The 24,559-nt window shown below is 45.1% G+C and overlaps 1 protein-coding gene across 7 annotated transcripts in view; it reads left to right on the forward strand.

Moving 5' to 3' along the window:
* Positions 1-24,559, forward strand: part of LOC101148708 (thyroglobulin) — a 218,394-nt gene that overhangs the window by 8,708 nt on the left and 185,127 nt on the right. For 4 of the 7 annotated variants that reach the window (XM_063709519.1, XM_063709517.1, XM_063709516.1 and 1 more), the window contains exons 4-8: positions 3,714-3,830; positions 8,492-8,607; positions 10,688-10,796; positions 16,306-16,497; positions 23,830-23,997. In XM_063709519.1, the coding sequence (XP_063565589.1) occupies positions 3,714-3,830; positions 8,492-8,607; positions 10,688-10,796; positions 16,306-16,497; positions 23,830-23,997 (702 nt within the window). The remainder of the gene's footprint in view (positions 1-3,713; positions 3,831-8,491; positions 8,608-10,687; positions 10,797-16,305; positions 16,498-23,829; positions 23,998-24,559) is intronic. The other 3 variants (XM_063709522.1, XM_063709520.1, XM_063709521.1) reach the window with 1 other exon arrangement.

Below are 24,559 nucleotides of genomic sequence, written 5' to 3' on the forward strand. Positions count from 1 at the left end.
ACATGTACGCATGCATAGCCTACCTGTCCTCCAGGGAAGCTGGTACAGCTCATGGGATAAAACATTAGTGAAAATCCAAGTGAGAAATTTTCATTTTCTAATTCTCAGAGCAATCATTTCCCTTCTCTAGTGAAGTACTAACAAGTCCTAAGGAGTGTGCGTGTGTGTGTGTGTGTGTGTGTGTGTGTTCTTGAATAAATTGCAAATCCAATGAAAGTCTTATTTTTTTCCCAACATCCCTCTTCTTGGGCAGAAAAAAACAGGGGAAGTACAGCAGGAAAGTGCTTTGAGAGATCAGTTAGCCAGATGCTTCACAAATGAAGGAGACTGTGTCTTTACAGGATACAACTTGCCTTGCGGCCCTGGTGATCACCATCAGTCCTGGGATTATTGTCTTACGTGCTCTGAGCTCTCTTTGCATCTCTGTCAATGGGTTAGACTTGAGGATTGTCTTATGCAGTTTGTAGGGCATTTCATGGTGTATTCTGCCCAGTGTTCAGGGCAGAAAGAACAGTTTAATCAGTGGCACCAGAAGTGCTCACGAGTCACAGCTGAGCTTTGACAACTTTGATGATGCCTCCCTGAGGCGCTGGCTTCTGAATAGCCTCCAGATAGAGCTTCAGCATCTTTGGCTTCTTATGCAAAGCTCTGAGCTTAAGTTTCCCTTTCTGGATATGCCTGGGGATTTCTATGCCACTAAGCTGGGCCCTCACTGGGATGTCAACACATCTCTTCTCAGAATTGCCTTTGAGAGGAACTTTCTTTTTGGGAGTAAAATGTTTAAGGCTTTTGTCCTTGAGGCTAGGTCCTTACGCAAGGGACTTATACCTCCCCAGACAGGTACCTACCTGAGAGGAATTTGCTCCTTCCTCAGCCCTCTTGCCACTTCCTTTGTTCAGGCTTCTGCTGTTACCTGCATGGTACTGCCATACCTGCCTAACTCATCTTCTTGCTTCAGTCCAACAGTTTTTCTATGATGCTTCTAGAGCTGTTATTTAAAAGGAGATTCTGCTTATGCAATGCCCCTTAAATCTCTTCAGTGGTTCTTCATTGCTCTTGGGATAAAGCACCATTTGCAGTATCCCAGCCTCCCCTCTGGGCTCTAACCTCATTAGACCATATGTTCCTTTGGGGCTAGAATTGTGTCTTATTTCTTATTCTATTCCAGGGCCGTAGGTACTCTTTGACAGAATGAATAAATTTCTCTAGTTGTCTGGGATTCTTTGAAACTATTTCCTAAAGGTCTTCAGGGAAGGAGATTCTTCCACCACCTCAATTCCTGTGGTCAATTTTACAAGCCCTGAGACTTAGGAAAGGTGTTCTGCAGGGAACAGAGGGACTTAGCACTTGCTGAGTGGTTACCATATACCATATACCATTCCATGCTATATTATTTAGTCCTCACAACCAGAAAACTGAAACTCTCAGAGGTTGCAAGGTGTCCAAGGACACAGAGCTGGTGGTGGCATCAGGACTCAAGCTGAGGGCTCACTCCTGAGTTGGTGCCTCTCCCTGACTGCCTGCTGCCTCTCTCTCTGAAATCTCTCCTGCTGCAGCTTCCTGGCACTCCCTTTGATCTTCTCTTTCCTTTGTTTACTTGCAGAGTTAGTAAAAATATTTCCACCTTGCTCACTGGAAATATTTCCAGTTCATCTTCCCTTTAACTTTAGGTTCATTTTCCTAATTCTGATCTTTGTCAACCTATGCTGAAGATTTCATATACCACATCAAGTGCCTGAACAGAGGTATTTACATACCTCTGTTCCAATATGTGTGTGCACGTTGTGTGTGCATATGTGTGTGCACGTTGGAATTGTGCCATCATAATGTTATCTCCTGGTTTCCTGGTGTTGTGATGATGTTGTTAGTCATTCATTTGCCTATCCCTCCTTTCCTCATATTCTCCCTCCCTCCCTCCCTCCATCCATTCAATATACAGGAAAGTAGTCCCTCTGTTACTATCCTGGCTAGTGAGAGTTCAAATATGATCAGAATATTGCCTTTGCCCTGGAAGGAGATGGGAACCTAAGTAGCCACAATAAACTATGCAAAAAAAATGACAAAATATTAATATATACTGTGCTTTAATGTTAACCTTTTATGCTTTCCTTAAGACATTTGTAAATAGCCGTTAAGTATAAATTGGATAAATGGGAAATTATACCAACAGAATGTATAAATCTGCAAACTGACTCCGTTGGCATAGTTCATTGGCAAATTGGTTCATGGATTGTTTCTGTTCTGCTTGGCCATGAGCTTCTTCACAGAATGCTGAAATGTGAAGATCTCTATCGCCAAGGTGTCCCTTTTCTGAAAACCAGCAGATTCTCTAACTGAAGTGCTAAATTTACTGTATTTTTGGCAGAATTTAATTAGAAACTGAAAGACCTTTCAAATTTTATTTAGTCTCCTAGAATATTTTGAGCATCTGGTCTGTACCAATCAAGACTTAGGGACACTGTGATGAATATAACATGGCATTTGCTGGACTGGAGCTTGCAGTCTCTACAAATGAGCTACTAAAGGGTATAAAAATAAAAAAAGAGATGAGAGAAGAAGGGCTTTGTGTGGGCAGAGCACATGAAATTGTCAACTTCAGCAATTAACATGGATGGGCCAGTTTGTAGAATCAGAATTCTTTTCTCTGTCAACACTTTTGAAGGCTTAGAGCATGCTGGGATCACAGGCCTGAGCCACCGCGCCTGGCCGAGCATGTCATTAATGCTCACTTCTCTCAACCCAATCCCAAAAGGAATAAACATTTTTTTTCTGCACTTATTATGAAAGCTGAGAAAAGATCACTTTGGATGGCCTTGAATTTATTGACTTGATGAAAACCCATCTAGATATAAGTCTTTTTTAATAAAGCAATGGATGTACATAATTAGTGCTTGTATATATGTTTATAATTATGTTTGCAAAAAACCGATACTCATGTGCCTTTGAGGTTGTACATAAGTCTTTCTTTTTGACAGTTACCTGTAAGACTGCAAGATATTGACACTCTTGGGAATTTGTGGCTTGGAAGGTGAATCTCATTCCTTGAGAGTTAGCCTCCATGCTTTCTTTTTTGCTTGGTGAAGAAAAAGTTCCAACTCTCATAGCCCTGAGAAATTATATTTCTTCCTCCTCACTTGTCTAGTTTTATGAGCTTGTGACTGTTATTCCTATCAAATGGAACTCAAGTGTGTTGATGGTAGCTAGGAAAACAGATGCTAATAAATCACTTAAACAATCTTAAAAATGCCTGAGCCACATGACATGTCTTCAGATTTACCTAAATACATATGCACATGTCTTTTAAAAAATAACTTACCTCATTTCGGAAAGAATTCAAGTTGTTTTACAGAAAGAAAATGCCAGTAAAATAGTTATATGATGTAATTAGCACTGAAGGATAGGGACAGAGAAATATAAGTTTATATTATCAATGTTAATGAGAAGAAAATAGTTGTAAGGACTAACATTAAATTTCCGCCTCACTTCGTGACAATGAGGTAGAAGCAGGGAGAGCTGGTAAGTTGTAACTCTCAGTTTTAGATATGGAGCAGTATGTTGGAGCTACCTTACAAAGGAATTGCTTTTCCTGGGACATTTGTGTTACCAAGAGCTATGAATGGGTATTGACTGCTTGACCTAACAGTCTTTATGTCTTCTCGGCAGATGCCCTACACCCTTCTGAGTCAGATTTACTAAATCTGCTATATTTTCAGTGATGCAGAAGTTTGAGAAGGTTCCAGAATCAAAGGTGATCTTCGACGCCAATGCTCCTGTGGCTGTCAGATCCAAAGTTCCTGATTCTGAGTTCCCCGTGATGAAGTGCTTGACAGGTGAGGAGTGGTGGGGAGATATGCACTCAGAAGAAGGTGTGGAAATAAGCTCTGCTGAGAGTTGTCGAGACAAACCAAATCAAACCATTAAAACTATAATTTAAAAACATAATTTATCAAAAACACTATAAATGAATTGATTTCCAGAATGCATATTCAATTCATAACTTAATTGCAGAGTTGACAGTGTATCTACTGTATGCTATCCACATGGCACATGTTAAGGAGTAGAAATGAACAAAATTATTTTGGCATAGATCTGTGTGTCCAGGTCAGGATCTATATCTCCCTATTTTAACAGTGGGGCCAGAGAGGTGGTAATAAAGGCTGCCATTTATTGAGCATGTATGTTTACAAGGATTATCTCACAATCCCAAAGCCACCCAGAAAGTGGCCATTGCTATCCTGAGTTACAGAAGACAAAAATAAAGCTTTAAGAGTGTAAGTGACTTGCTCAATGACATAGAACCAGCAAGGGTCAGGGCTTAAATTCAAACCCAAAGTAACAACATCAAAGCCTGCAGTCTTTTTTTTGTTTTAAATGATTTTATCTTTGGGGTGCACTAAAATCTCAGACTTCACCACTATACAATTCATCCATGTAACTCAAAACCACTTGCATCCTAAAAGCTATTGAAATAAAAAATATTAAAAAATAATCTCATCTTTGATTTTAGATTTAGGGGGTGCGCATGCAGGTTTGTTTTTTGGGTATGTGGTATACTGCCGAGGCTTGGGGTACGATTGAGTCCATCACCCAGGTAGTGAGCGTAGTCGCAGTAGTTACTTTTACAACCCTGTGCTCCTCTCTGTGCTCCCCCCAAGTAGTCCCCAGTGTCTATTTTTGCCATTTTAACACTGCATTATGCCTGCCTCAGTACCCACATGTGATGTAGTTATTAAGTAATTAACACTCTGAGTGTGAATCTGTTTTGGATATCAGCTTTGGTTATGGTGAGCACACTATAGTTTGTTTCACAAACACAGTGCAAGGCATGAAGTAGAAGCTGAAGGAAATATTTGTAGAATGAGAGATATTGACAGGAATGGAGGGACAGAACCAAGTGGTCAAATGAGTAGATGTGAGGAATCAGCATGAGGATGGCAGACTTGAGGGACAGCTTTGGCAGTTATTTGTCTCAACAAGGATTGTCATATACCTGCTCATGTGTGCATGCACTGTGACACAGCTTAAGTTAGAAGGGCAGGCAGGGTGTGGTACCTCACGCCTCTAATCCCAGCACTTTGGAGGCTGAGGGGGGGTGGATCACCTGAGGTCAGGAGTTCGTGACCAGCCTGGCCAACATGGTGAAACCCCGTCTCTACTAAAAATACAAAAAATTAGCCAGGCATGTTGGTGGGTGCCTGTAATCCCAGCTACTCAGGAGGCTGAGGCAGGAGAATTGCTTGAACCTGGTGGGAGGTGGAGGTTGCAGTGAGCCGAGATTGCTCCATTGCATTCCAGCCTGGGCATCAAGAGTGAAACTCCGTCAAAAAAAAAAAAAAAAAAAAAAAAGGAAGGGCAAACTGGTGGGATGGGAAGCAAAAGAGGATGCAGAATCTTAGGGAGTGAGGCAAGCAGGGAAAACACGTCCATCTGTTCATGTCCAGAGATGGTTTAGCCAACTGGGCCACTGAGTTCAGTGTCTAAAATATGCTGAGAGGAAACAGACAACAGTTTGAAAAAGAGAGCCACATCAAGGAGGTCCAGCAAGATGCCATCCTATCAGACAAACGAGAGCAGAGCAATCCAAGACAAGCAGTATTTGCAGGTTGAGTAGAGGTCCAGGCAGGCATCCAGCGCTGTGTTAGTCTGTTTGGGCTGCTGGGACAAAATACCGTAGACTGGGGGACTTAAACAACAAAATGGATTTTCTTGTAATTCCGGAGGCCAGAAGTCCAGGATCAAGGTGTTGGCAGGGTTGGTTTCTTCTGAGGCCCCTCTCCTGGGCTTGTAGGTGACTCACTTCTCCCTGTGACTTCACTTGGTCTTCCCTATGTATGTGTCTGTATCCTAATCTTTATTTCTCATAAGGATGCCAGTCCTATTGGCTTAGGGCTCACCCTAATGATCTCATCATGCACTTAATTTACCTCTTTCGAGACCCTAACTCCAAATGCAGTCACATTCTGTGGTGCTTGGGGTAGGACTACATGATACAAATTGTGACTCTAAAACATAATTCAGCCCATAACGAAAAATCAAGCTGGTTTTATGGTAGATCGAAGGGCCATTTAAGGGGTAGGAAAATAAAGCCACTGAGTCAATGAAGGGGTGGATATCATTGTTGGTGGGGAAAGGGGAGACTGGTAAGAAAACCAAGTCATCTAGAGAACTAAATAGCGTGATCGGGAATAGGAGAGAAATGTGGATTTTTGGGGCTGTGAGGGGAAGCTATGATTGGGGTCATGGTAGGAACCCTGGTTCTAGTTCAGCACTTAACCAACCAGGGTCTAGGGTGCTCACCCTTCTAACACTGACCCAGAACTTTAATTGTTTTCTTGACTGAATTTGTCCCTGAGCCCGAAGCAGGGATCTGCTTGCCGTGAAGATTAGGTTAGTTCAGTTAAGGGGACAGGAGAACTTTAGAGCCATGAGCCAGTGGACCAGTAAGAATTATTTTCTTTGGAGCTGGGCACGGTAGCTCATGCTTGTAATGCCAGCACTTTGGGAGGCCGAGGCAGGTGGACGGAGACGAGCCTGGGCAATGTGGTGAAACTGCATCTCTACAAAAAAATAAAAATAAAAATAATACAAAAATTAGCCAGGCGTGATGGTGCGTACCTGTAATCCCAGCTACTTGAGAGGCTAAGGTGGGAAGATGGCTTGAGTCCAGGAGGCAGAGGTTGCAGTGAGCCAAGATCGTGCTAATGCACTCCAGCCTGGGCAACAGAGCCAGACCCTGTCTCAAAAAAATATTTTAAAACAGAATTATTTTTTTTTTGGGGGGGCGTTCTGAATAAGCCACACAGTTTCTGGGTACAATGACATCATCAACCTCTCAGTGTCTAGTTCATGAAGACATTACAGCCATACAATGCTGAGATGAAAATCAGGAGATGATGAAAACCCCCAGAAGACCAGCTCTGCACCCAAGAATGTCATCTCAGTAGAGCTGCAGTTTGTGAGATGTCCTGTTAGAGAAAAGGAAGACATCTCTATCCCAGATACCAGTGGCTTTCCCTCGCCTTTCAGCTGGGCAAATACAGTGGGAAGGGCTCAGGAATTGGATTGCAAAGGTATTCAAGTTACTGCTTTGCTCCCATCAGCCACAGACTGTGCTGATTTTTAGTCTTGGTGTTCCCATCTCTAAATTTACCTCTTACCTAATGCAAAAATCAGTATTAATAATATATGTGAAAGTGCTTTGTAATGATAAATATGTAAGTGTATGCTTTTTCTCCTTAATTTACATTTTCTACCAAAACCTCCTATCCCTGTTAAATCATTAATTGCCATCATTATTCATGAATATTACACAGTTGAATGCTTCATGCCTATCACACAGTGTCCACAGAAAGCAGCCGTGGTCCCTGCCCTCATTAAGCACGTGGCCTCCTGTCATCTTGAGAGGGCACTCACTGTAGGAAGTGGGGATTCTATTCTATCATTCAATCCCTTGCAGGGCTGCTGTCTGCTCCTGATTGAAATGGGACATAGCCTTGAACAAAGTTGTGATCTCAATGGATACCTAGATTTGGCTCCTCATAGAATAGAAGCAATTAAAATGTATAAAAGGTTTAATTTAGGCAGATACAGCTTAGTAACTGTACAAGTTCTGAAGTCTGACTACTTAGATTTCAATCCTAGCTCTGCCACTTGGTAGCTTTGTGACCTCCGTGAGTAAGTGCCTGAACGGAGCTGTGCTTCAGTTCCTTAACTGTAAGATGGGGGATCGATGATTCAATACACAGAAAACACTTAACACTGCATGAGGTTCATGGTACGTACTTAATAAATGTGTGCTTATATGTGTGCTTGTGGGGGTATATTTGGGGGGTGTATTTGGGTGTATATTTGTGTGTGTGTGTATTTGGAGGTGTGTGTATTTGAATGTGTATTTCTGTGTATTTGTGTGTGTGTTTGAGTGTTTATTTGGAGGTATGTGTTTATTTTGGTGTATATTTGTATGTGTGTTTGGAGCTGTGTGTGTGTGTGTGTTTGTGTGTATTTGGATGGGTATTTGTGTATTTGTGTGTGTGGGGTTTTTGTGTGTACATTTGGGTGTATATTTGTGTGTGTCTGTGTGTATTTAGGTGTATATTTGTGTGTGTTTTTGTGTTTGGAGGTGCGTGTGCATGTGTGTGTATATATTTGTATGTATTTGGAGGGGGTCGTGTATTTGTGTATCCACATATTTGTGTGTGGGGGGGGAGTTTGTGTGTATATTTGGGTGTATATTTGTGTGTGTCTGTGTGTCTTTAGGTGTATATTTGTGTGTCTTTGTGTGTTTGGAGGTGTGTGTGCCTGTGTGTGTGTATATTTGTGTATTTGGAGGGGGGTGTGTGCATTTGTGTATCTGCATATTTGTGTGTGTGTGTGTGTGTGTGTGTGTGTGTGTGTGTTTGGGCATGTGGGGCAGGGGCAGGGGGATGTGTCTGCTCTGCCCTCAGCGTCCCCCGGGAAAGCCAGGTGAGTGACTGTCCCATGGTGCTTGCAGATTGCACAGAGGACGAGGCCTGCAGCTTCTTCACCGTGTCCAGGACGGAGCCAGAGATTTCCTGTGATTTCTATGCTTGGACAAGTGACAATGTTGCCTGCATGACTTCTGACCAGGTGAGGTGGGGCAGCCACGTGGTTGTTCTGCTCCTCATCAGCTCTGGATCAGATGTGCTCTGAGGAGCGGGCAGCAGGCTGGCCAGGCGATGGAATGAGGTTGTCGAGAGCTGATCCTCTGTTATCTCCATTTCTTCAAAGCAATGGGACTTTGGCAAATTGAAGCTGCGATAGGCCAGAGACAGACCCAAGATGAAGCTGGAGTAAGGGGCGTCTGCCTGAGCCTTGTGGCTTCCTGACGAGTCAGTCAGGAGAGAACCGCCTGCCCCATCAGGCAGTGTGGGCAAGATGTGAGGGGGCCCTAAACACCACTGCCCCTTGGGGTCCCAGACCCGAATATGCCTTCCCATTGTAGAAATAAAACATAATCGTGGTTGGCGGGGCACGGTGGCTCACATCTGTAATCCTAGCACTTTGGGAGGCCTAGGCGGGTGGATCACTTAAGGTCAGGAGTTCGACACCAGCCTGGCCAACATGGAGAAACCCTGTCTCTACTAAAAATACAAAATAATTAGCTGGGTGTGGTGGTGGACAGCTGTAATCCCAGCTACTGGGGAGGCTGAGGCAGGAGAATCGCTTGAACCCGGGAGGCGGAGGTTGCAGAGAGCTGAGATCATGCCACTGCACTCCAGCTTGGGCTGCAGAGTGAAGACTCCATCAAAAAACAAACAAAAAAACCTATAATTGTGGCTTAAAAAGGAAAACAAGTTAAGTATTAGAACCACATAACATTGCTGTTCTGTGAGTCAAAGCTTGTAGAGTATTGTCAGTTTCATGTGGTACCATCAAATTAGGATAATTAGACCCTGTCCTCCTCCAGTGGAAAGCAGGAGTCTCCTGTCTCCTAATTTCCCAATTCATAAACACGTGCTCGTGCCTAAACACGAGCTCTTCTCAGGTCTGTGGGAATCTCTTCTTTCTTTTTGCTCTCCAAGGCTCTTCCTCCTCTCCCCAGGCCATTGCCTCTTCAGTGAGTTCAGGCTTTCTGCAAAGCAAGAAGAGCTGTTGCCTTCAAACAGCCTTGCTGTAGCCCCTGTCCTCCAAAAATTCCCACAGGAAACTCAAAATTTGGCAACCTTGAGGGGGAAGGCAAAATACTGGGAACAAAACAAACCAATTTATCCTACCTCATCCACATAGCAAGACTGCTGAAAGTAAGTCAGAAAGAGAGATCAGAAAGGGCCAAGAATTGCAAGATCTCTGGAAGTCTGACCTCACCATCTCTGAGCTTAAGAACCTTCTTCTAGATACTCCCTGGATAGAAACTAAGTGCCTGTAAGGTCTTTCATAGCCAGCTCCAGCCTCTCTCTCCTCTCCCGTCACTCCCCTCTCATAACTGACAGTCCAAAAATTACTGAATTACTGAACCTAGTTCTGAAAACACCCATGAAATTCTGGGTCCCTGAGTGTGCTGTTTCCTCTGCTTAAAATCAGCCCTCTCTTGTTTCCATCTGGCAAACTCTTTTTTTTTTTTTTTTTCTTTTGAGACAGAGTTTCACTCTGTTGTCCAGGCTGGAGTACAATGGTGCAATCTAGGCTCACTGCAACCTCCGCCTCCCAGGTTCAGGCGATTCTCCCGCCTCAGCCTCCTGAGTAGCTGGGATTACAGGCAGCCACCACACCCGGTTAATTTTTTTTTTTTGTATTTAGCAGAGATGGGGTTTCAACATGTTGGTCAGGCTGGTCTTGAACTCTAGACCCCAAATGATCCACCCGCCTCGGCCTCCCAAAGTGCTGGGATTACAGGTGTGAGCCACTGCACCCGGCCCAGCAAACTCATTAATATCTCAGAACCTCACTCAGATTCACTTTTTCTGGGAAACTTTTCTAGCTTCTCTTTCTGAATAGAATCAATTGCTCCTTCCTCTCTAATTACCTCTTCTTTAATTATGTGTATCGTTGCAGCTAACACTCCGGGCTGCAAGTTACTGCTTACATGTCTGTCTCCTCCAATAGACCAGGAGAAACTAACTTACCTTGGTAGCCCTGGTGCCTAGCCATGGTTAGGGTCGGATGAATGTTTGTTGGATTGAATTATAAAATATCGCAGGATAATAATGCAGCTTCTTTCCATCTCCAGAAACAAGATGCACTGGGGAACTCAAAGGCCACCAGCTTTGGAAGTCTTCGCTGCCAGGTGAAAGTGAGGAGCCGTGGTCAAGATTCTCCAGCTGTGTATTTGAAAAAGGGTAGGTTGGTCAGGCTGGTTGGCTTAGGCCTGCAGTGGCTTCACACGGTCATGTTTGGAGCTGGTTTCCAGCAGGTGCATGTGAGGAGGAGCCAGACTGTCCCGCTCCCCACTCCACACCCTCAGTCTGGCTTCTCTGAGCTCCATCCTTTGGCAGACTCAGCACAGCACGCTCCTCAGGCAGGCACTGATCTCCCCTGGGACTGCAAAGATATTTCCACATCATTCTCCTTTGTGCCATCAGGTTTGATCCCATTGCAATCTAGCAAGGATTGAGAGCCTCATTCTGCAGGCAGAGCTAAGTTGCAGAGTGGACACAAAGCTATGAAGTGAAGGATCTTGGCAGAACACACTGAGTTCAGCCTGTGCCGTCTGGAAGGCCCACGTGGCCCAAGAGGCTGGGCAAACTGCTCGCTGGGGCCTGGGTGCTGGGCTCCCAGCAGCTGCTCCTCCCGGGCCTTCTGATTCATAGAGCTTCTCCTTCTCCTCACTTAATCTCTACCCTCCCAGGATGTTTTCTTCCCAGTGAATCCAGGCCCTGTAAGGTGCAGACCTGAGTTAGTAAATCATTGGCATCAGGCCGAGATCTAGCCTTTCTAATCACCCCTTAGAGAGTGCCAGTGCTGCTGGTCCGGGGACCACACTTTGAGTAGCAAGCTGTGTCGTACTGTATAGTTTATGGCTTCCTTTCTCATTCATCTTTTCATTTCACACTCATGGAAACTCTTGGAGAAAGGCACAAAGGGGATTCCAATCCCCATGTACACATAAGGAAGTCCTCTGGGCCGCTGCTGGCACGTGGGAGAGGCAGGAACTCTTTCCCTGGAATCCTGAGGTCTGCGCTCGCTCTTCTGCCCCACCCTGCTCACCTCCTGCCTCCTCTCCGGTGGGGTGGAAAGGAAACATGCCAGCAAGGCACGCTCTGAACCATGTGCTCTGGGCCATGGCCAGGCTCTGACCTGTGACCTGTGGCTCCTTCATAGCTGTTAAGGGCTGCACAGCAAGGGAGGACGGTGGGGCCCGCCTGCCTGTGTGGAACCCCTGCTCTGCCACATATGAGCTTCATGGTCTTGGGCCTGTTCCTTGACATTCTCAGCTTCAGTTTCCTCCTTAGTAAAACAGGAGTCATGGTGGACCAAGGTCATCGGCAGATTGGAATGAGGTGACACATGTGAAACTGTTAGGACAGGGCCGGGCTCATGGGGAAAGCTCAGCGAGTGTAGAACATTTCTGTAATCATCTTTGTTCCTGCTAAAAAGTTTCCTGAGGGCCCGAGGCCATGGTTGTGCACCAGATGACAGCCAAAGGGGGCTCGACCTGGGACTTGGGGGTTGGGAGAAGGGGAGTACAGGTGTCACTCTCTGAGGTTCGTAACTCAGGGCAAGTGGCTTGGGGCTTCCAGCAGCTTCAGACTTATGCCAGGAAAAGCAGCAAGTGGAGACGATGCCACAGCCCAGGCCCAAAGCTGCCCTGACCTCGGTAGCAATTGCAAGCCCACAGCAGGGACAAGTGTTTATGTATTTTTCCCTGTGGTCCTTCTTTCACCTAATGCCTTCATCCCCACTTCACAAAGAGTTTGCCTGGGAGATTGGAATCTGGCAGAGCTCGGTTCTCTCTAATCTATGACCAGGGTCACTCGGATCTCTCTAATCTAGTGACTAGGGTCACTCGGATCTCTCTAATCTAGTGACCAGGGTCACTAGAATTTCTGCCGCAATCTTTATTCCAATTATTTTCACTGTCCTGTTTTTCTTTTTAAATAACAAAACATAGGGATTATTTTCTAAAAATAAAAATCAAAATAGAACAGTAACCCCTACCCAAAATGTCCTTTAAAATCATGACTTACCCTTTTATGACATTTTTAAAAATGCAATTGTATTTCTGTTTAAGTGTTTATTTTTTTTTTCAACATCACACAGAAAGTCCTAGTGTTTGTTATTTTTATTTTTCCTTTTTGTCTCCTGAAAGTTTGTACTTTGGGGGAAAATTACAAAGGAAATTGGGAAAATTCCTTGTTGCCAAACTAAATCAAGGGCAGAACTATGTTTTGCTTTTTTTGGTTTGTTTTGCTTTTTGGTTTAAAGCAGAAGATGCGCCCGGCAGCCGTTCTAGCCCCAGGTGGAGTGGAGGAGGAGGGGAGGAAGAGTAAGTTGGTTCTGGCTTCCAACTCCCACCTCCCTCTTCCTGGCTCTGTCTCTGATCAGGAACAACTTCTTTATTTCACTTGAAACTCAGTTTCTCCTCTGTAAAATGAGACTGTGTCACAACCGAGGAGGACAGGACACAGTTTCTGAAAGTCACCCACACACGTCTTCAGCTCCCAGTAGGTAGTTAATCATGTCCATTCCCATCTCTGACCTTCAGTAACCTTCAGTGGGACTAAAGAAAGGGCCTGAGTCTCAGAGCTTGATCTGTCACCCAATACCCTCTGCTGCCTACTCCTACTTAATGTCTGTGGCCTTCAACTTGGGGGATGAGTCATGGGGTCTTTCAGAATCAAAGGATGTCAGTGCCCAAAGGTTCTTTAGAGATTATCTAGCCCAACCCCTCATCTCACAGATGAAGTCTAGGAAAAGGAACCATCTTACTACATGTGACATCAAAGTGGAACCTCCCCTGAGTCTGAAAGGCCTTCCTGGCCTGCTTCATTGTCTAGGCTTCTACCACTGCGGTGCAATAAGCACTTTTGTAGGCACTGTGGATGCATCTGTGAGCAAAACAGAATCACTGATTGATAGGGGAATAGAACCAGCAATAAGATCATCTCAGAGGGCAGTAGGTGCTTGGATGAAAATGAAACAGGACGAGGAGGTAAAGACGGGTATGAGCTGCTTCAGGGTGGTCAGGGAAGGAATCACAGAGGAGGGGACATTGGAACTCTGATCTGAAGGATGAAAAGCAGCCCACCGGCCAGGCGCAGTGGCTTACGCCAGTAATCTTAGCACTTTGGGAGGCCGAGGCAGGCAGATCACGAGGTCAGGAGATTGAGACCATCCTGGCTAACACAGTGAAACCCTGTCTCTACTAAAAATACAAAAAATTAGCTGGGTGTGGTGGCGGGCGCCTGTAGTCCCAGCTACTCGGGAGGCTGAGGCAGGAGAATGGCATGAACCCAGGAGGTGGAGCTTGCAGTGAGCCGAGATTGCACCACTGCACTCCAGCCTGGGCAACAGGAGTCTCAGAAAAAAATAAATAAATAAATAAAGCAGCCCACCATGCAAAGCTCTCAGGATAGGTGGTCCTGTCTGCCACTGCCCTTTGTGGAAGATACCAAGGGGAGCTGAGATGTGGCCCTGGACTCCAGAGCAGCACCGTCCAATGGAACCTTTGGCAGTGATGGAAACGGTCTACAAATCTGTGCTGTCCATTAGTTACTCATGACTATTGAGCATTTGGAAGGTTGCTATTGCAATATTAACTTTGATTAACTGACATTGATTTTTAAATAGTCACATAAGGCTATGATTACGGCATCAAACACTGGAGAATCACATGCTGTAGGGGAGGCCGACTCTCTCAAGTAGCTTAAATACAGGGAGAGGGACGGTAGAGGGTTTAGTACAGGCACAAAAAGAATGTATGAGAGATCAAGGGAGACAGAGATGAATTCTAACTGTACAAATGCAGAGATGGACCCTTCAAATAAAGCTGGGCTTTGGTGAAGAGTGGATTTGCATTCGAGGCAGAAGGGGCTGAGTGAGCCAATGCTTGGAGGGAGAAGATGCTGGCTTTTTGGAGATACATAAAACATCTGCTGAGCATAAGCTAAGTGGCAGGCTCATTGTTGTTCAGCCCTTTTATATACAGTCTATGGGTTTTGTTTGTTTGTTTGTTTGTTTGTTTGTTTGTTTTTTAAGATGGAGTCTCACTCTGTTGCCCACACTGGAGTGCAATGGCAGGATCTCGGCTCACTGCAACCTCTGCCTCCCAGGTTGAAGGGATTCTCCTGCCTCAGCCTCCCGAGTAGCTGGGACTACAGGCATGCACCATCACACCCTGCTAATTTTTGTGTTGTTAGTAGAGACGGGGTTTCACCATTTGGCCCGGCTAGTCTTGAACTCCTGACCTCAAGTGATCCACCCACCTTGGCCTCCCAAAGTGGTGGGATTACAGGCATGAGCCACCGTGCCCGGCCCCAGTATATGTTTTTTTTACCTGCTCAGTGTCCTTGAGGATTATTTATTATCATCCTCATTGTACAGATGGGAAGCTTGGGAGGCTGAGGATCCAAGGAATTAGGGACTTCCTTGGCAGGGTGACCTCAGATCTGTTTGATCTGAAGCTCGTGCTCTTGGGTCTCACACTGAAAACCTCTCTATGACGTCCAGCTGTGTGAGTCAAATAAGATGTGGTGATCTGCCAGACTGACGGGAGGTCAGAGTGGTGAAGGGCACAGGCCCTGGTGTTCTGTCCACCACTCACTGGCTGTGTAAACCCGAGCCAGACAGTTCACATGTCAAGACTTTTCCTCAAATGGAAAATGGGCATAAGAATGGGGCAGACATTTAGGCTATAGTGCTCTATATATCTATCCCTGGAAAATCTCATGTTTGCAAAGTGACACTCTAAAATTAACAGGGCTGATTTGAAAACTAGACTTAGGGACGGGAAACCCAAACCGTGCCACTTTTAGGTAGACCAGTGGAAAAAAACATTAACAATTCTACTTAAAAATGCTAGAACAGTTTTTAAAAAGATGTTTTGAATTCATAATAAAGAAATGCTTCTGAAAATGTAAAAGGGAAGGTAGCTTGATGGGGAGGGTGTAAGGAAGGGTTGAGGCTGCTGAGTTATGGAGACAAGGGCTGCTTGCACAAAGGGAAGGGAAAACTGCAATGGTCGCTTTGAAGACAGCCCCTGGGTGGGGCCAGTTTCAGGCAAGAGGAAGAATGTGGGATCATGGGTATTGTGTACAGTCCTGAGTTCTTGCAGTTTGTTGCATTCAGCTGCATTTGTCTACAGAGCGTTCCTTTAATGATGTTTGGTGGCACAAGGCAATGACATGCTCAGAAAACTGTAGATAGTGCAAGCAATGTGACTTCAGTATTACAGTGGCCAAGCTTCCCTACCACATGTTTAAACTAATTTGTGTGACAGAAACACTTGTGATAGCAGAGCAAGGCAGTGAAAATCAAATGAAACCACGTAGGTAGAGCATGTGGCACAGGGTCTGTGTATATACTTACAGCTCAATACATATTTGCTGGTAATAATAAACATAAAAATATATGGCCATTTTCTACACATACCCTTTGGACCCTTGAAGACGTGTTGGGCATTTGTCCCGATCTCCTGGGTTTGGGGCCATGGCCTTGGCTGGCCCCACCCTCTTCATGCACAGGCACATCCAGAAGCTTTGTGGCACATAGAGCATCTCATCTTGGCCCACACGCTGCCTGGAGCACAGTTGCAGCTAAGTCAACAAACTGTCCTATGAGATCAGTAAGCTCTGTCCAACTCTGCCATGTTTTGAGGTCTTTTAAAATTTTGTTCTGCCTTTCCCCCAGGCCAAGGATCCACCACAACACTTCAGAAAAGCTTTGAGCCCACTGGTTTCCAAAACATGCTTTCTGGATTGTACAACCCCATTGTGTTCTCAGCCTCAGGAGCCAATCTAACCGATGCTCACCTCTTCTGTCTTCTTGCATGCGACCGTGATCTGTGTTGCGATGGCTTCGTCCTCACACAGGTTCAAGGAGGTAATGTTGGCAGTGAGGGCCAGGGCCTAACAAGGGATGGGGAGCACACAGGGATGCAGAAGCCAGGACACACAACATGGAGCTGCATGGGGAGTACAGTGTGAGTGCCTACACTCAAATAGAAGGTGACAGTCAAGTACACAATACACACATGATACTCACATTCACATTCCACGTGTCACACACTGTGCTGGCCCCTTCACCTTGTAATACTGGTTTATTCCTTTCTGCTGTCTTTACGGGGCATATTGCAAGCTCCATTTTACACACTGAGAAACTAAGGCTCAGATAATTTAAATCATTTGCTCATGTTCAGACACCTTGAAAAGTGATAGAGCCAGGATTTGACCCAAGTTGTGTCTTCCACAGCACCTTATGGTCACTTGTGAAGCCGGGACTGGACATATTTGGTCAAAAAATGTCAGCTCTTTCCCATTTCCCACGATCATTCATTCAACAATGATCTACTGAGTGCCCACTGCATACCAGGTCCTGTGATCAATAGGCCTATCATTTTGAATAGTATCTCAGCAATGGAGGTGCCCTTCTGTTTTTGGAAATAAATTCATGTACTCAGCAGTGTAGCCTAGTGGTTGAGAAGGGACTTTGGTGTTGTGGACCTGGGTTCTAGTCACTGCTGTCACTTTCTGGCTGTGCGATCTTGGACAAGTTACTTAATGAAGTTGCACTTCCCTTGTTTATAAAATAGAGATAATGATACTTTCTACTGGACTACTTGTTATAAAGATAATGAGTGCAAAATGCTGCATATAGATTTGGCTCCTGGTGTGCCATTGATTGACTAGGAGAGTCTTAACTGTTTTATATGGAAACCAACCCTATTTCTCCTTAGCAGCATCAAACTGTGACTGTTTTATGTGAAAACCAATCCTATTTCTCCTTAGCAGCATCAAACTGTAAGCCACTATGTGACTGGTCACATTAAATTCATGAAAAATTCTAAAGATTAGAAAAAATTGAAAGAGTCTGATATATCTTGTTATGGTTCTCACTTAAGTCAACAGGAGACTCTAACTGATCACCATATATGTGCAATTGAATGTTCTAGGCATTACAAACAGATAAAAAGGACTTTGGGTGTGGTGGGAGAGGCAGTGTGCACCATGAAAGGGGAATAAATGGCCTTTACTCATTTATTCATCACTGCTGGCGTTCAGCAAACATGTTTGGAGCACTACTCGGCATCAGGCTTGAGAACTAGGCAGTGTGCGATGCAAATGCCTGATGAGGTAGAGACGTAGAAGTTTTGGAGTGTGAAAGAAGAGGATAACAAGAGGAAGGTCAGGGAAGGCTTCCAGGAAGAAGAGGAACTTGGGCCAGCCTTTGTGGGATGAGCAGTATTTAGATGACAGAGTGGGAGGATTTGGTTCAGAGTGGGTGTCCTTGTGAGCTGAGCTAGAGACAGAGAGACCCCAGGTTTTCTGAAGGCTATTAACTGAGACATGGAGCTGATCAGGAAGCAGGTGTTTTTTGGTATCACCTCGAGGACTGTTGCTGCCTCCAGCGTCTACACAATATCCCCACCAGGCTCAGGGTAGAGGATGTCTCCTTCTGAGAAGGACTAACCCTGCCTCCTGGATATAAGAGCCCCTTGTCTTACCTTTGCAGGCCCATGCCTGATACAATTTGGATGTTTGTCCCTCCTCATCTCATGTTGAAATGTGATCCCCAGTGTTGGAGGTGAGGCCTAGTGGGAGGTGTTGGGTAACAGGGGTGAATGGCTTGGTGCTGTCCTCGTGACAGTGAGTGAGTTCTTCTTGCAAGATCCTTAAAAGTATATGCCACCTCCCCGTCTCTCTAACTCCTGATCTCCTGTAACATGCCTGCTCCCCCTTCACCTTCTGTCATGAATGTAAGCTTCCTGAGGCCTCACCAGCAGCAGATGCCAGCACCATGTTTCTTGTACTATCTGCAGAATCATGAGCCAATTAAATCTCTTTACTTTATAAATTACCCGGCCTCAGGTATTTCTCTATAGCATTGCTAGAACAGCCAAGTACAATGCCCCTGCCCTCCTCCCTGCTCTCCACCTGTCACCAGCCCAGTGTTTTCCAGGGCTCCCCAGCAGGAGGCAGATACAGTGTTCTTAGCCCTTCTCCCTTCTTAAAATCTAACATGTGCATGGCACCACAGAGTCCTTGACCTCTGATCTTCCCTCGAGTACCTTTCCAGTTGCTCTCCTTCTCTACCACAGCCAGACACTGCAAGCTGAGACCCTGTCTCACCCCCAAACTGCTTCTACCAGCTCTCCAGTCACCAGGGGCATCTTCTGATCCTCTGAAGGCCTGTTGTCTCTGGCAGCTGTCACTATTTCCTGCTGTCCAGTTCTTTCCACTTTCTCTCTCCTGACCTCCAAGATGCCCTTCTCTTGCTCCTTAAACTGCGCCTTCTCTTCTCCTTCACCTTTCTGGGTTGAATCCTTAGATATTAATAGGTCCCACCTCCACCTCTTGTGGGTCTTTGTTCTGGGTGTGACCTCTCTGCAGAGGTCGACATCCATACACTCATCTGCTGTCCAGATATATCCCCTTGGACATCCGTTAAGAATCTCAAAGTCAAATGAATGCATAGTTTTTACCCTAAACCAGCCGATCTCAGTGAAGGGCACCTAAGCCACAGACCTGGGATCGTGCTGAATGCATAGTTTTTACCCTAAACCAGCCGATCTCAGTGAAGGGCACCTAAGCCACAGACCTGGGATCGTGCTGAATGCCCCACAGCCCTCTTCACTTCTGTGAAGCTGTCACTCCAATTTCCTGTTGCTCTCTTATTATTTTGTCTGAGATCGAGGTGTATTCCATCCCTGTCACCTCAGTCTGCATTTAAGCCTGTATTATTATTTTCTTGGCACCTGTACCAGTCTCTTAATTGGCCTGTCACCACCAACCCCCACTACTTGACTAGATTCCCCATCCTCCAAGTCATCCTATTCAACTTTAGGCTCTCCTTGTGATTTCCTCCTCCTGGAGTACTATTTTGTCCCTTCTTTTTGTATCCAAGTCCACATATCCATCTCCCTGGTGGATTCGAACTCCCCAGGCTATGAAAGAGTTATTTATCCTCAGCCTTTAGGACAGCCATGCTCACTGTAGGTGCAGAGGAATGCTGCTGAATTGGGCAGACCTCAAAGTGGGGAAGTGACCTGCCAGATGCCCGTGTTCCAGTGGTCAGCAAAGGGAACTTGGCTTTCCTGACTTATGACATAGACACTTGTGCTCTACTCCCCCTCCCACCCCCACCATTTCCACCTCCTCCTCTCAGGTCCAGAGGGAGAAAAGGATAATTGTTAATTGCTAGACTCTGAAGACAAGTGAATATTGCATTGAAAACATGTAATAAGTGTTTTGCCCCATTCAGAGAGATAAATTAAGACTTTCCGAAATCTTGAATCATGTGTAGGTTTAAATGAGATAAAGAGAAGAGGGAAGGTGATGTTAAATGGAAAGAATAGCATATGCAAAGTCCCTGTGGGAAGAGGGTGCAGGATAAAGAAGAGAAGCCTAGAGGAAGCCGTGGTCCCTGGAGCAGAGAGTACAAGGCCAGAGGTTTAAGGGGTGGGAGGGAGAGGCCAGGCCACAGTGAGGAGAACCTTGTAGGTGGCATGAATAGTTGTTTTTATTCTAATAACGACTGGAAGCCACTGAATGTTTTAAGCAAGGAAGTGTCATGATCAGATTTGAACTTTGACGTGAGCGCTTGTCATGTCATGGCTTGAATGTGGAGAAGGTTGTGGCTAGGGGTCAGAGTAGATGCAGAGATGAGTTAGAAACTGTCGCAGTAGTCCAGGGTAGAAGGTATGGTATCCTGGGCTAGGGCTATTGCAGTGGAGAGGGGGAATAGAAGACAGATTTAAAGCATCCCCAGGAGGCAAATTCAATAGGACTTTGAATTTGGGGGTTGAGGAAGAGGTGTCAATGATTGTTCTTGGGTATCTAGCTTGTTCGCCGGTTGTGTGGCAAAGAATGAAAGAGATTGGATGTCCAATTTGGCGACGGGAGAGGGAGATTTAGGAAGGCCGTGGGTCCATGTGGGGTATACTAAGTTTGAAGTGACTTTTGAGACATCCAAAAAATGTCAGCTGAGTTTTTAGATGCAAAGATCCAGAGCTCAGAAGGGAAGTGTGGATGGGAGATATAAATGTGTAAATTACAGCTTCGAGGTGGTATCAAATGTGTGGATGTGAATGCAGTTTTCTTGGAGGAGGGTGCAGAATGAGGAGATAAAGGGGGATGGAGCTGATCTTGATGAACAGCTACATAACAGGCAGAGAATATGCACAGATATAGAGAAGGAGCAGCCAGAGGGGGAGAAGGAGATGGGGATAGTGGATCCTCGCGAAAGCTAGGGTGGGAGAACGTTGCATGGTGAGGAAGTTGTCAACAGTCTTGAGTGCTGCTGAGAGTTCAAACAAGGTGATTCCTGAAAAATGCTGAGTTTAGCTCACAGTGGTTGAGGTGGCTAAAATGAGAATGTTTTGTTGGAGTGGTGGGGCAGGAACACAGATTGGAATGAGCTGATTCCTAAAATTCCTTCTACATTTAATGTTCTATGATTATGTGATGTGGATTCCTGTTAGTGTTTAGATAGGAAAAATATGTTACACACACACACACACACACACACACCCTATATTTGTCTTGATGTATATCTATATTTAGAAGCAACATAACTCAAATCCAGGATTCCTCTTTGAACTAAATGTATTTTCTGAAGATACCACAATTTCCCCAGATGCACGATGACTCACCAGACCATATGATTTTTTTCAAGCTGGAAAGGTTGATTTCATTTTCCTTAGGATCATATATGGAAGAATGTTTTTGTTCCATGGAGCGGTAAGCCCACAAAATCCTTTTTTTCCATGATATTTCTGGCTGGCAGCTTGCTTGCTTTTCCCTCCAAGTTTAACCTGTGATCTGTGAATTATGTTGAACTAAACACTCACCTCGCAGTGCTGAAAGTCAAGCCTTCTTTGAGATACACATAAAGTATCGGGCAGATGTTTTCCCCAGTCTTGTCCAGTGGGCAAATCTGGAGTTTTAACTTATGAAGCTTTGGCTGGATCTGCTGACGACCAGGAACAGAATTCCACTACATCCTTTACCACAGTCTGGAAAGTCATTTAGCTCTGGTGGATTCCCCTCCTTCCCCTCCTTTCCTTTGTCCCCTCCCAACAAGTCTCTAGCCTCCTCCAATCTCCACCCCTCTATGGCTTTGTTTCCACTGAGAGTTATTAATGAAAATTCATGGGGCTTCTGAACTACATTTTAGTGGAGACTGCTTGGAAGTGGGGCTCTGAGGGCCTTGAATGGCCTCAGGGTCACAGGAGTGCAACTGAAGCTAAGCTGGCAATATATGACCAGCAAAGTGACTTCCAGCCTCTCCCTGGCCCCACCTCTCAGGCACAGCCTTCTCAGGGACATTTGGCACTGGTTAAAGAGGAAAGCTGCATGGGTTTCTCTACTGAGGTCTGAGAGCAAAAGGAAAAATGCACTCTGCCTCTTGTTAATTCCATCATTCTGTTTCCTGGCTTTCAAGTGAGCCAGACCACAGTGATCAGCCTTCCTCGAACTCTCCTGGGCTCTGAGTGTGCCCCTTGCTGGTGCTGCCCTCACGTTCCACAGCCGGCCCTCAAGCCTGCACCTTGCTGAGGCTCTTGCTGCCTGCTGGCCATTCCACAATTTCTTAGCTCCTAGAAAAACCATTCTTCCTTTCTGTGCCTCGGTTTCCCCATCTATAAAACGAGGTGGTCTAACTAGGTCAGTGATTCTCCATGGTGCTCTTTACAAACATGTATGTCCAAATGCACCCCGCCCCATACACATGACCTACCAAGTCAGAAACCCTGTGGTTGATACCTAGAAATGAGCATTTTCAAAACCCTCCCTGCATTTCTGATGTCATCAGTCTAAGCATCCTTGTTCAGAAACCACCATATGAGATGACCTGGAAGGCCGCTTAAAAAAATTCAGAGATTCTCTGCTGCTGGTTTTTTAACTACTGCAGTTTAACAGTGGCCAGCAGAAGAGAAAAGGACACAATGTGAAATTTTTAAGCCAGACATCCAGGAGTCACCTACTCTGGGGAAATTTTGGAGATAGAATTGTTTTGAACTAGATCCAGATTGGACATAAATTAGGAAATTAGAATGAGGAATGGAGTAGGAGTTGTGGGATAATATATTGCCCTTTTTTTTTCCCAGGAGAGTCTGAATAACTCTACTCCCTAAAAGGTTTATTTATCCAAATGGCATAGATATAAATTTATAAATCTGAATATCCTCAAGCAGCTTAATTAACTTACATGAGACTCAGTTTCCTCATCAGTCAAATGGAGATAGTAATGTCTATAAGAATTAAGGGAATTAATATACCTAAAGACTTACCACAGTGGCTGGCACATAGCAGATACAAAAAAACGTGTGAGTTACTTGAATGTATCCAGCCAAAATCACTATCAAATTCCATTACCTTGGGAGTAGGTCTTTCTGATGCTAAACAAAGTCATAATTTTTGGGTAGCTTTTTAAAATTCAGAGTCAGGAGACATATTCAAGATAAAAGAGTCCAATGTCATCTCCCCTAGTTACAGATTTCTCTCCACACATCCTAGGCATATGGACACACAGTCTCTGCTTGGATATGTCCAAAGACAAGGAACTCACTTCCTAATAGCGTAATATGTGTCACTGGTGCATAGGTCTTAGTTTTTAATAGTTTCTTACTCCATCCCCCCCCAAAAAATAGTTTCTTACTTTGAATCTAAATACTCCTTTATGAGACCCTTCAAGGTTGATCTTGTGTGTGTGTGTGTGCATGTGAGAGAGCGAGAGCGAAAGCGAGAGTGAGAGCGAGAGCGAGAGAGAGAGAAAGAGAGAGAGTGAATATGACGGGAAATGAGGCAGAAGGGGAGGAGAAAAAGGAAGAGGAAATTGAAGCAGCAGCAGCTCAGGAAAATCACCCTGTTCAGCAGGTGTAGACCATGGTGACTGAGGATTCTGGCAGTGATGCCCCCAGGAAGTTGGAGGTGCTGTCAGTGCTATGGATGCCATGAAGGAAAGCTCTCATAGGGAGGGAAAGGATCAGTAGGCTTGAAGGTGACCGTCCCCTTGGAAATTTGCCAATAAGACAACTGCAGGAATCACAGGCAGGATTGTCTCAATTTAAAACCAGGCTCTTGAATTCTAGTGTCTATGTCTTCTCCTGAGACTCTGTCACCTGTCTCTATCTGCAAATGCTCTCAGGGGACAGAGAAGAGTCTCTAAAGGTCCCCCTCCATCACATTGACCTCTCCTACCTCTTGTGATTCTCAGGTGCCATCATCTGTGGGTTGCTGAGCTCACCCAGTGTCCTGCTTTGTAATGTCAAAGACTGGATGGATCCCTCTGAAGCCTGGGCTAATGCTACATGTCCTGGTGTGACATATGACCAGGAGAGCCACCAGGTGATATTGCATCTTGGAGGCCAGGAGTTCATCAAGAGTAAGTCTTTGCCATTTGTCCATATTCTTTCAAAATTACTCTTCACACCAGCAAGGCCCTCTGCTACTTTCTTATGAGCGCTCCTTGTGGCCTGAGGAGCTTATACTTCTGAAAAAAAAAACTTTACCAATCATGCTGGATGCAAACAACCCTAGCTTTTCAGCAGAACTCTATGGGAAACATCCATATAGCTCCTCAGATTGCAGGTGGACTGTGGGCAGGATGGCCCAGCAGGGCAAGTCTGCTGCTCTCAAGAATCTTGGAGTTAGCTGGCAATTGATGGATCTCGTCTAGTCTTGGTTGGCACATCTGGGCCCTGCTCTATGAGTTTTTCATCCTCCTCTGGAGGAACGTACTCTTCTGTAGATGGCAGAAGCAGGAAAAAGGAGAAATAAGCAAGGCCTCTGTTGGTGGAGCTCAGATTTGTCACGTTACCATTTCTGCCTCATCCTATTGGATAAAGCAAATCCCATGGCTAAACAAGAGACAAAGGGTGGGAAATAGACTCTACTTCTTTAGTGGGGGGAACTGCCAAGTCATGTGCAAATAGTATGACTACAAA

The sequence above is a fragment of the Gorilla gorilla genome, chromosome 7 (genome assembly GCF_029281585.2).
Source record: "Gorilla gorilla gorilla isolate KB3781 chromosome 7, NHGRI_mGorGor1-v2.1_pri, whole genome shotgun sequence".
Taxonomy (NCBI): Eukaryota; Metazoa; Chordata; class Mammalia; order Primates; family Hominidae; genus Gorilla; species Gorilla gorilla.